The 13,264-nt window shown below is 33.1% G+C and overlaps 1 protein-coding gene across 2 annotated transcripts; it reads right to left on the reverse strand.

The window, feature by feature from the left end:
- Positions 1-134: 134 nt before the first annotated feature.
- LOC138325044 (EARP and GARP complex-interacting protein 1-like) lies at positions 135-13,133 on the reverse strand. 2 transcript variants are annotated; one of them, XM_069270402.1, is made up of 9 exons: positions 13,058-13,133; positions 11,597-11,680; positions 11,155-11,287; positions 9,865-10,009; positions 9,315-9,414; positions 8,567-8,703; positions 7,512-7,679; positions 2,679-2,843; positions 135-1,877 (listed from the first exon to the last, which is right to left on the reverse strand). In XM_069270402.1, exons 1-9 carry the CDS (start codon positions 13,115-13,117, stop codon positions 1,703-1,705), a joined length of 1,167 nt encoding a protein of 388 aa, XP_069126503.1. In that variant the 5' UTR covers positions 13,118-13,133; the 3' UTR covers positions 135-1,702. The 2 variants fall into 2 exon arrangements, with proteins under 2 accessions (XP_069126503.1, XP_069126502.1); XM_069270401.1 differs by lacking the exon at positions 13,058-13,133 and adding an exon at positions 12,670-12,857.
- Between the last annotated feature and the right edge of the window lie 131 nt (positions 13,134-13,264).

Here is a 13,264-nt window from a genome sequence, read left to right on the forward strand (position 1 = left end):
GCTATTAATAGGATGATAAGCAAACTAAATCCATATAAACAATAAGATATTGGATGGAGAGATGATTGGTCACTTTGTACTTTTTGTCTGTTTATCCTGTGTTTTACCAGTAAAAAAAGACATTTGACAGCTGATAATGTAAAAGTTCTTTATTGCACTTGGTCCCTGTTCTAGGAATCATTTGTACATAACAAGTGTTATATAAATACCCAAACATACTCCTTAACAAGTCTTTATACATCCAAAACACAGATATTCATAATTAGCATATACTCCCCTCGTAAATAAAATGTAAATTCAGTGTTTTCCCTATATCACAACTCTCTCAAAACCCAGAAGATCCAGAGAATAAGATAAATCAAAAGCACTTTATAAATGTAGACCATTGTATGATTTTCTTATGTACTCCAACTACATTTTCAAAATCAAACACAAACTTGCCTAATGATTACTCTGACTTCTGTAATATTTCATTTCATCTTTTAGAAAGAAATATCCCCTTCAGTCATGCATGTCAGCCCAAGTGGACTGATATACAACTGCATGAACACAATAATTACAGAGTACACAACCAACAAAGCTAGCCCCTCCAACCACTGAGGATAATTAATTCCTAATTTCTGTTGACCTATCACTGTGTATGTAAGGTTCAAAATCATATCAAATATTTAAATATTGTATATGTAATTATTTAGCAGTAGATTTATTATTGCACGTTTAGCGCTGTCATTGAAGCACTTATTCATATACAGCACTATTTTGTAATAGAATTTTGACCCACCGAAGCAGCAATGATTTATAAACGGATTAATAAATTTTAATTTACATTTTTTATGCATTTGCGCTAAAATTAGTCCATGTAGTGTGTCCAAGATAGGGGACTAAAGGCAAGTGGTTAATTAACATCTTCTTAGATAATCTTACTAAAATTTTATGTTAAATTACTTTGTAGAATTTAAAGTATCCAATATACATATTTACACAAGCACTAATCATACTGTCTGTAGCCTAAGTATTTCTGGTCACATATTTTAATACACTATAGAATAGGCTGGCATCTTCTAAGAAGAACGTCATAGAGAATCATTTAGGCTATACAATCAGCATTCAAACGGCACTACCCCTTTATCTATCCTCCAATGAATGTAAAATATTGCAATCAGTTGAATTCATCCACATGAATAAATGCTACACCCCACGTAGATAACATTAACATCAAATTGTAATACATTATAATATTAAATGACATATAGATTATCAATTATAAGATAAACTTGGCAAAGTCATCAACAGTTATCTGAGATTAACCTCTACACATGTATTATCACAAATGTCTTTGCTAGATTACACCTGGTAGTATGAATTATCGCTAATCAATGGTAAATTGTACTTTGCCCACATCTTTTTGATATATGGAAATCAACATATTACAATGTCCTGTTTTTAACAAAATAAATACCCAGAGCTCAAAAATAAAAGAACCTTGATTGAATATGGTACTAATATTTGTTCTGCAAATGTACCTACAGCAGTAGAAGGTTACAGAAAGGTTCAGAGCTCATAAGGACTTTACATTAATTACAGTATTCTGATTTAAGGGGAAAAGGAACATTTTAAATGTTCTATACACTTTGTAATGTAATAACATCTGATTTGTACACAGTACACAATAACAATCATAACAATATTTTATATTTCTCAATCATAACAATATTTTATATTTCTCTGCCCTAGGAACTCTGTTGATGACTAAGCGTCCATCGTAACTAAGGGAGGCGAACACCCAGGGGTCAGCAGACGACCAGTCTGTAGCGTACACACTGTCCTCGTGTTCCTCATATGTAGCTATCACTCCATCCTTAGGTACTTCAGCGGAACTGTAACAACAAAACATGATTTACAACACTGATTTCTACACTATCCAGGATATAGGCAGTAACAACAAAACACAATTTACAACACAGATTACTATACACTACCCATTATATAGGCTGTAATATATCATACAGCCAAATATGCTAACAATAAGCTTTTGAAATTTCCCAATCTGAATTTCAGGTTATGTATACATCATATATGTCTCAATAATTCATGAATAAAATTTCCTGATCATAGTCATGACCTTCCATTTTGCAAAAATATAATCCCACAAAAATAACTGGCTTTACAGTAAGTAAACATCTGCAATCTTTAGTTATTTAGTTATTCGAAAATTGTTTGTAAGTAACATTTTGTAACAATGTGTTGTTATGTTATTAATGCATGAAATAAATTGATCTCTTTGGATAAAATACTGTTATAGGTTAGCCATTATATTTAAAAGTCAAGGACTCAAACATGTAGATTCACATAGATCAAAATCATTAATTTTAATCAGACTGTGATTAGAATAACCATGCAGTAGATGAAACCATCATAAAGACAACATGTTTCTGGAGACAAAGACATTACAATCACTAAGGTAATTAAGAGATGTATCAAATATATTGTAATAACTAATGATTATTATGTCCCACTGCAAATAAAAAAAAAGTCTGCTCCTCTTTTAAATTGTATAGAAGATGTATACTACCTGGTAATTTTGCTTTTTGCCAAAGTAGATAGCATTGTATTGGTATTTCTTATTTCTCGTTTTTATTTATAACTTGAATCACTATAGTATTGACAAAACATCTTACCGGTTCTGAACCTGTTGATCCTCATCACTATCATCATCATTCTCCACGAGGTGTCCAAAAGGTTCAGATGACAATGATACGATATTGTTGAGGATGACACGACTGTCACTACTGGATGATAGGACCAGTTGGTCATGGAAATGGTTGTACCTCACAGCCCATACCCTACAACGATAATACAAATTATAATGGTATGTTTTTAACACTTGCTATATATCATACTACAGTCAATTTGCCTTAGCAATCCACTGTTTAAAACATATCTCTGTTATATAACACCCTATGGGTTTTTTACTGTATGTTAGTTACCTGAACTAGAAAACTAAGTCTGATTTTCAATAAATTTTATTAACAATAAAGGGATGAGACAACAGGCAAAGCCTATAATCTGTCTGGAAGGGCCCTGCCCCCACTAATTTGACCCTTAGCTGCACTTAATGACTTGTGACTAGATTTCAATACTGTGAACATTGTATTCTGTGTTTCCATAATCCCCTGTATACTGATTTTCACGATTTTTAAATATTGATCACTTTAGGAGCCACTGTGACCATTCGGTATCCAGATGTTTTGCCCCGAAGTTGGTTCGCCCCCAGACGTTTCGCCCTAACTACTGACAGTTAGCCCCCAGTGGCAAAATAAAAATCGACGGTTCGCCCCCAACATGAAATAGTAAAAAATAAACCATTTATTTCATATTATTATTCAGTAATGTTACATGTACATTATGTATATTACATGTACATTATGTATATAACATGTACATTATGTGTAAAAATTCAATATAATTCTAAAACATCTTCCAGGCCTGTTTTCAGCTTTGCACAGCAAATGTTCCACATACAATCATTTTAAAAGCTGATTTCCTTTACAAAACTTAAAAACTGTGGAAATGTCACCCCGAGAAGAATATCATCAAACAGGATGATCCTAACAATATATGAATTCAACAGATATATTTCGTTTTTTGATGCAACGATAAAAAACAGTTGTCTACTGATGTGCTCCCGTGGCAGTCCCTTTGATCAATCAGTCAGTCAGGTATAATTGTGCTCCCGTGGCAGTCCCTTTGATCAATCAGTCAGTCAGGTATAATTGACACTACTGCAACAAAGATTGGGTTTTTTACTTCACGAGGAAAATTGATTACGGCAGAGATTTAAATAGTTATTATATTCAAATCTCTGATTACGGGAAGTGAATTATTTTGAGAAATAAAATGCACTTACCATTGTCATATCAAAATGGAATTAAGATATAATACTATGGGAATTTTTGCGATGTGGTGTGTCATTATTTGGTTTCGTATTGATGTACATTAGCTGAATGCACTTTATACCGTCTTTACCGTTTTCATACATGCCATATTTTTCTAGGGGTGGTAAGGGAGATTGATAACCATTTTAAGGGATTTTGGTCTCAAATAAGGGAGGTATACGCGCGACATATATGAATAAATTAAATATCTGCTTTTTTATGATGAAATTTTTTGCAAAATAAACACAAACACGTAATTTCATGTTCTGTAACAATTTTGCTTCATTTAGGTATCATTTTTCACATTGTATTTGCTTTCTTTGCTTTTTGGAATACAGCATTAGTCAGAGTGTAGCTGAAACAGTCTGCATTCGTATTGAATTTTACTGAAATAAAGGAATGTGTGGTTTTGCAAAAGTAGTCACATCCCTATATATACACCCAGTTCTGGAGCAGTTTTATTGTTCAAAATATTAGACTGGGCTTTTTAATAATCTTTCACAATAACGGATAATTAACTTAGATAAAGTTCTTAAATTTACAAGCTCTAAATTTAAAAAAAAAAACCAGAGAATTGTTACAGTAGTATTAAAAATGTAATTTAATATGAGAGAGAAAAAAGTAAATTTCTTTTTAATTTGATTTATTTAAATTCAGTTACTACTGATAATTTTTTATTTTTAATATATTTTTTTCTTAATTCACACAGAAATTCAAAAAAAAATAATACCTTTTCCATTTTTAAAAACGTGGTTATTAGGAAATCCAGAAATTCTATGAAATCCGGATCATCTATTACGATTACCCAAAATGGCGGCCATTACGATTGCAAAGTTTGTGACATCCATCAAATACAGATAGGCCTATTTAACATTAAAAACGTGAGTAAGTCATTCACAGTTGTAAGCAGTATTTGTTTTGTTGTAATTCTCACTAGCTGTAGTCATAAAATTTATTGAAAGGCCAGCTGATTGTTTTCTAGGCGGCCGATCGGCTGCTTGACTTTTACATAATACACAGACGTGAGTGAAAGTGACACCACAAGCCAAGATGGAAATAGCCCAAGGCTGCTTATTAGAGCTACTGGGGTGTTGGTCTAAGGGTCAGGGAGTGGTTACTCTCATGCTAAAATTAACCTAGTATGTACACAAATGTGGCTACAAAAATAAAACGGAGGGGTTTACAGAATACGGGAATTTAGACTCTCCTGCCGGGAGACAATAAAAGGCTTTAAAATACGGGAGGTTTTGTCTCACGCCGGGAGGTATGGCATGTATGCGTTTTGTGCGGATTTTGGTAATGTCGGAATGAATCGTTTAAACCATGATTTACAAGTGTAGACTATGCAGAGCTATTAGTACAGAACAACCATAAAGACTGGACATGTTATAAATATAAATTTGGGTATAAATATAAGTATTTTGACACGTCATATTTTTACTATCTGTATTTCATGAATTGACAAATTTTCAATTTAATATTGTAATTTTCAGTAGTTGGTAGAGTAAAAAAAAATGGAAAAAATTTTGGTCACGTCCAACTCGTTCCATTAATACAAAATCAATTTTAAAGACTTATAAGAATATACAGTAGTACTGAGCAATGAAAAGCGGATGACTGATCACTAAATACTGAGTCTAATCTATATTATATGTTGGGGGTAAAACGTCATCATGTATGGTGCGAAACGTCTGGAGGCGAACCAACTTCGGGGCTAACCAACTTCGGGGCGAAACGTCTGGCATTCAACCATTCTGGATTACCAGATCTCAAAACAGTCAACTTGTTTTTGAGGAAATCTCTTGAAACCAATTGTAGACAGTCATACAGATAGATGGACGAACAGACATGGAAATAGATGGAGGAAGAATGATGGGGGGGGCCTAATTAGGGGCTCCTTGTCAGACAAGACAAACAACCCTTAATTTCTGTGACCCAAATACCAAAAGAAGCATTCAAAGCAGTAGAAATAATTCTATTTGTAAGCATATATACATACAACTTAGTTACAACACATTGCCAATCAAGTTATTTCTAAAACTTTTTTTATATGTACAATAGCTTCTTTTTAATATAAATGAAATAAAACACCAATCTGTTTAAATTACTGGACAAAAAGGGTGATTAGGCTAATAATAGTTTAACAACGATTAAATGAATTAAATAAGGCCAAAAAAATATTAATATATGTCTGTTTAGGGTTACATTGGCAAAAAAAATAGGGTCATTGGTCGTTTTTTTTTTGTTTTTGTTTTGGTGTCTTTCACTCTAAATTAATGGCTTGTACCGGAGTCTGAGATCAAAATTCGGACTTTTAATTATATTTCGCAGAAAAGTGGGAAAAAACTAGGGTCGGTCAGGTAACCCTAAACAGACATTTTTTTTGGGGCCTAAAATGATTTCTTGTAAAAATAACTTTATAGAATTTTATAGATGTTTGAAGCATTTCATTTTCTACCTACCTGTCCATTTTAGAGAAGATACAATTACAGGTTTTGCGGAAAATAATAAATAAAAAAAAAATCACTAATCATATGATTAAGCTTATCACCTTTTGAACAACTGGGCCCTGATCTTCAGTACAAAAGTCTGATGTTGAATGAATAGAGTAAACTGAGTATTTGAAGTCTAGTGTTTCCCACAGATATATATCGACAACTTCCAATACATGGGGAAATCTTTAAAACTGTCTTGTTGTTTCATTTAAAAGCTTTAAACTCTCTGAGTTGCTAAGTAATATCAGGACATCTATTTAATTATTCTGATTGAAAAAAATGATTTTGAAAATTGTAATCTGCAGATCATATGATCATGACTATAATTGATTCACAAGAAAGATCTAAATTTCATTTATATTAATTAAAAGAATGAAAAAATTCAAAATGTGTTTCTTTATTTCAATCCAATTACCTTTATTTTAATATATATCTTTATTTAAATATTAAAAATACTGTATTGATTTGAATAAGATAACATGCTTCATAATAATGGACAATTAATTAAAATAATGTTCTACATTTACAAGCACTAAATTAAGAAAATACAGATAAGTGTTAGAGTAGTATGCAAAATATTTCAATTTAATCTGATAGAGAAAAAGTTGATTTCTTTTTAATTTGATTTATTTTAATTACTTTGCAATTAATAATTTTATTATTAAGATATCTTTTCTAAAAAAGAAATTCACATCGAAATTCTAAAAAAATAATACCGTTTTCATTTTTTAAAAACGTGAATATTAGTGAAATCCTGAAATTCAATACCTCCGGAGCTACTATTACAATACACCCAAAATGGCGGCTATTACGATTGCAAATCTTGTGACATCCATCCGATATAGATAGGCCTATTAAACATTAAAAACGTGAGTAAATCATTTACAGTTGTAAGCTGTGTTTGTTTTTGAAGTAGTGCTCACTAGCTGTAGTCATAAAACTTATTGAAAGGCCATTAAGGACTTTATAGATATATGTACAGCTAGCTGCAATGTTGTAGATTTCTAGACAGAAAATGGTGTCTTCTTTAAAGGTATTTTAGGCCAGGTACATATATATCCGTATAATGTAGCATACTTACCAGTGAGAGTGTTCTGATAAAACCTTCAATGGTTCTGTAGGATTTCTCGTGTCCCAAAACTTCACTTTACAGTCATCCCCACAACTGGCCAGGTAATACTGTTTATTGGGGTTAAAGTCTACATCTCTGACCAGCTGACCATGGGCATTCTCAATAACATAGACTTGTCTGGAATGTAAAATAACAAATTTAAACAAGTCTTTCATTGCTGACATCATATTTTATATATAAATATACAATATGACTTGTACAATCCAGTCTTTTCCATTTTCCAGCATAATTAAATGACATTTTCTTTCATAATTTATGGTAATTTAAAACTGTTTACTTGGAAACTATATCGGCCAAAAAATCTGGTCCCTGTGGCATCCTGTGTAGACAAGTTACACTATAATGGCATTAGTCCAAGCTAGACATGGACACAAGACAATATTGTCAAGTTTTCTAGTAAATGAAAATTGAAAAATGATATTGGGTGAAAACTTTTCATAATAATGCAATATCTGCTTTGAATCAAAGTGGCAATCTACCTCCATTTTTTGTGATTAATAGAGGCTGTAGGCAAGGATATCCCATAGCCCCATAAATATTAATTTTGTGTGCATAGGTTTTGGCTATTAGATTAGATTAAAAAATAATGTAGACATTTGTGGTATAAATGTCCATTGTTAGTTTCCCAATATGCAGATGATACTACTCTCATCTTGAATGGTACAAGAAAATCTTTAAAGGGTTCCATAGATGAATTTAATTTCGACATTTACTGCAAGAGCATCTTTCTAGAATTTATTACATGAAAATAGACAAATAATCCATTTTCAAGCCCAATGAAAAACACATCTTTTCTGGAACTAAAATTCAAAACTGTGAGTATATATTGTCAAGTTAAACTACATAACTCACTGCAAATATCCCATCCTCGTTTGGCAGTCAGCACAACAAGGGACTAATTGAATTTAATAATTGGTCTGTCAGGATGACAGGGAAATCTCAACCGAAAACTTTACTACACAAGTTTTTCTTGAATCAAACGTTTTAAAGATTACACAACTTACTGCATTGAGCGGATATCCCATCCTCGTATGGCAGTGTCGTTAGCAGTGGCCACCTGCTGGCTGTTGTGATGGGGGTTCCACCGGCCACAGGTCATCTTAGGCTGACCTTTACTTTCTAGCTCTGCAGAGGCGGTCAGCTAAGGGCACAACAATGAGTGACATGTATATCAGTAATATCTCTTTTAACTGATTTAGATGAATAGTAATAAGAAGGCAACAGCTACCAAACATATCAAACACAAAGTATAAAATATTCAATATTTGTACATTTATTTTTGGTTATAAAGTTCTTAATATAATGAATAACACATTCTTCTCCATTGCATTTATTCTTAATTCACTACATTACTTCTTTGAAAAACAATTATTACCGCAAAAACTGAACTATTCATTTAGAATCATTTGAGCTTCAAACCGTTTTGCTAAGTGATACAACAGCACTAAAAATCAAAATCCAACCTTGCCAAACGGTCCCCTGCCATTCAGACTTTAAGACAAAACCTTGTATTTAACATCTATGAGTATCCCAGACTGTCCACTGCGTTTTAGACTTAGGACAAACCTTTGTATATAACATCTATGAGTATCCCAGACTGTCCACTGCGTTTTAGACTTAGGACAAACCTTTGTATATAACATCTATGAGTATTCCAGACCGTCCACTGCGTTTTAGACTTAAGACAAACCTTTGTATTTGACATCTAAGAGTATTCCAGACCGTCCACTGCGTTTTAGACTTAAAACAAACCTTTGCTGTATTTGATGAGCTGTCGAGGTCCCAGAGAAGAATATGGTTGTCTGACAGACCAATCAGATTACTACTATCTCCAGTCGGATGCCAAAGGACACTGTAAAATATTGATAATCTCTCAATGATTAATGTTAGCTAACAGGGTCATCTCACAAATCTCAATCTCACAGGTTCACTATGCGTACCTCAATCTCACAGGGTCATCTAACAAACCTCAATCTCACTGGGTCATCTCACATACCCCAATCTCACTGGGTCATCTCACATAACTCAATCTCACAGGGTCATCTCAGATACCTTAATCTCACAGGATCATCTCAAATACCTCAATCTCACATACCTCAATCTAACAGTCATCTCACATACCAAAATCTCAAAAGGTCATCTCACAAACCTCAATCTAACAAAGTTATCTCATATGGGCATGTCAAGTACCTTTGGCCTCAGGCAACAGTTTGTCTTTGGGTCCAACAAATCATGTTGCCCTCAATCCCCGTCAACAACTGTATACTGTTACTTTAATAAACATCAATATCCATTACATCACCTTTTCATGTCTCCATATTCTGAGTTGTCAAGGTGACACACAAGCTGCAACGACTGATGGGAAGACTGGTCCTCTATCTGACAGCTGTCATAGTCTGCTGGAAGTTTCCACACCGCCCCTCTCATCTCTGTTTTGGATTCCGATGCTTTTCAATGAAAGCAAGAATACATCATTGATTAACATATGTAAATACATGTAGTTATTTTTCAGGTGTAGGAATTATGACAGACATTATAATAATTTAGATACATTTTACATCCACTTTATCACTTATGTAGTTATCTTCAAACCCTTAAGATCTAGAACTAAAAGGGTGATATTCTTAAATTACCGGTACTTGTGTTATCTCTCAGATACAACATGAGGTTAGTGATTTTTTTCTAATCATTCAGAGTAGAGAGAGGCTATAATTATTTCATCATATTTTTTATATTTTCACCATTTAGTACCCAAAGGTCAATATTCCAAATGGCTGACAAATATTAGAATAATATGCATTTATGGCCCTGGTGGCGGTGTGATATGAAGGTTTATTTACCCGAAGGTGTGATATTTCCCGATGGCTTGCCCGAGGGAAATATTACGTCTGAAGGTAAATAAACCTTCATATCGCACTGCCACCAGGGCCATAAATTGTTTATTTCACAGAAAATTCATGATTCACTATTCTGGGTTAAATATCCCTTAAACTTGCCATAAGTAAAAAATGATGTTTTACTCTTCATGCATCACTGTTGTACAAGGGGAAATAACTCCATGTGAGAGATGGGTGATTACCATAGGGGCCTGCGCCCCAGGAAAATACAATGTTTTATTTCCCCCGAGGGAAATACGACGTTTTATTTCATTTAAGCATTGATGTCACTATTTTTTAATTTTATCAGGGTATAAAAAAAAAATTTGTTTGCAAAGGTTTTCAAACAATTTTTTTTCATAACCCGATAAAATAAAAAAATAGTGACATCAATACTTATAATTAATTTTATACTCTATTTGATAAAATGTAGCATGTTTAAATGTAACATTATAGTGGTTTTTCAAGGATTCTTTTTTCCAAAACAATACGCAACGTCAATGTCTCTATTGTGACGTCACGATAACGTCAGGGTTTCGCGCCATTCTCGGATTTTTTTTCATAGTGGTATGCAAAAAAAATATTGGCCAATCAGAAAGCCAGATTTGGTATGAAAACAAAGAAAAATTAATTATTGTCATGTGATGTGTTTCAACTAATCACAGACACTGTAATGAACATGAGGTATAATAATAGGATAGATAACAGGGAGATACTTTTGTTGTAGCAGGTAGCTAGGAGGTTGCTGTCCAGGGTAGAAGCACTGATCTCCCAGATCTCACCCTCACGGTGTAGGTAAACTATTTTGTTGATTATGTTGTTTTCATCATCAAAGTCTATATGATGGATCTGCAACGAAAACAATGGAGATATTTCATACATTCATTTATCAAATAACTCAGACACTTACCTAATACAAAAGGTCTCTGTATAAAAAGCCTATACTATATAATCATTATAAAGGAAATTACCAATGTAATTCACACTAACTTTCATATCATGATCAGTACATGTACAATGTACTTCACTTTATGGGAATTACAAGTGCAACCTTTTAATGTCATTTTTGACATTATTCTTTTTTATCCGAATATTCTGGATCCTGGACATAATACATCTCAGCAATAAAACCAGTAATAGGTCAGTACTTTTAATTACCTGGTTCTCAGATCGAAGTGACTGCGTGCCGACGAGAAATCGTATTTTGTCTGTCTCTGCTGTCTGGGCAGATAATGCTCTGGCCTGTGGATGTTCCAAAAATATGAAAATTTCATACATGACATTGTATACTTACTCATCATTTTCTATCATAGTATAATAATATAAAGAGCTGAAATACGGTAAAGTATACAGTTACTCCATAGGCCTACTGCACATCATTTTCAAAACGAACAAGACTAACGGGATCTAGGACGAAACGACCCAAACCAATGCATTGAGACGAAGATACGCCTAACGTCATGTTACCCAAATTGGCACGCTACCCAAAATGGCACACTTTTTGATAATATTGTTCCGTTTTAAATTCACTTTGGAAATTTTCTTTCATCTGTTGCTATAATTATTCCCTGATCATCATGAAATACTTTAATGGTGATATTTCCACATGACCATAGCTAGGAGGGATTTTGTTCAGCTATAAACTTAAGAAAATACCTAAAATCAAGTGTTACGGTAAATATTGCCCCGTGCGATGACTCTAGTTTTCCACTTTTTGCTCATTAGTCTGCTCTAAAAAGTGTGGAAATGGTATAAACTATGTCTAGAACACAAATTTAATCAATTTAGTTGTCAGTTACTTGGTAGTTTCATAGTTCAGAGCTGTTTTAGCCTCAGTAAATGTTGATTTTCTAGTATGAAGATTTTTCATCTGCGATAATGTGCCCATGCGAAATGAAACAAAGGTGCGCTCGAATAGCACTTATACATCCAAGAGTTACTTCCCTTATGCCATTTATATGTTTATTTAACAGTAAAACACACACAAAGCTTAAAAGGGCAAAATATGCTTAAATATTATCGTAAAAATTATGTAAGAAAGGTAAGTGATAACCATAAAGATGAAATTTTACCTGCGTAATGACTGCATTGATTTTCACGTAAATCATTCAAATAATACATATGGAGAAAAGTGTTCAATGGCATTAATTGTTGATTTTTGTATTGTAGTTTCAATATAAGTCAAATCATATTTGAAATATTCCGATATTTCCTATGCTCACTGTTTTTACCTGGGTGTGCCAATCTGGGTACCCGCACCTGGTTGATAGCAGGTGCGTTCTAGACCTGTATCCAAGGATGCTATTTATGGAAACACGTGCAGAAAGAATTCCAAACATAAACCAACAGACAGATGATAGGCTCTATTTGTAAGATTGATACAAAAATTGGAATTATATTGCAATCTGAAAAATAGATGCTTAAAAATAAGAAAAATGTGTGCCAATCTGGGTTACATTACGTTAGCCTAGGACCACATCGGACCACACATGCATAAATCTATAAAATAAGGACGTTTCCATGATATATTTCCATGATATAAGTTGCATATTCACTTTATAATTTTGGTTAAATGTATTTTTACAAAGATATTGTTTGAGAACTATAAGTAAAAGTAACCTGAAATTCGAGTCCATAAATGACGGGTGCTTCGTCGTCCATTTTGAAACTTTGCGACATGCGATGGTAGTCGCAAAATAAATTGATTCACAAATCTATATTGCATAGAAAGTAAGCCCTTAATTTTAAATTGATTAGAAAATCATTAAAGTCAAATGTTATTTAAACAAGTGGATTCTAATATTGTATTTCTTAATTACTTCAATA

Source organism: Argopecten irradians, chromosome 6 (genome assembly GCF_041381155.1).
Source record: "Argopecten irradians isolate NY chromosome 6, Ai_NY, whole genome shotgun sequence".
In the NCBI taxonomy this organism is placed as follows: Eukaryota; Metazoa; Mollusca; class Bivalvia; order Pectinida; family Pectinidae; genus Argopecten; species Argopecten irradians.

Excerpts from the sequence above, each read along its gene's own strand:
- LOC138325044 (XM_069270401.1), bottom strand. The coding sequence starts at position 12,777 with ATGTTTGGAATTCTTTCTGCACGTGTTTCCATAAATAGCATCCTTGGA. Across the intron at positions 10,010-11,154 it reads AGCTACCTGCTACAACAAAA|CATCGGAATCCAAAACAGAG; the intron begins GTATCTCCCTGT and ends TTCATTGAAAAG. Across the intron at positions 2,844-7,511 it reads TTATCAGAACACTCTCACTG|GGTATGGGCTGTGAGGTACA; the intron begins GTAAGTATGCTA and ends TTATCGTTGTAG.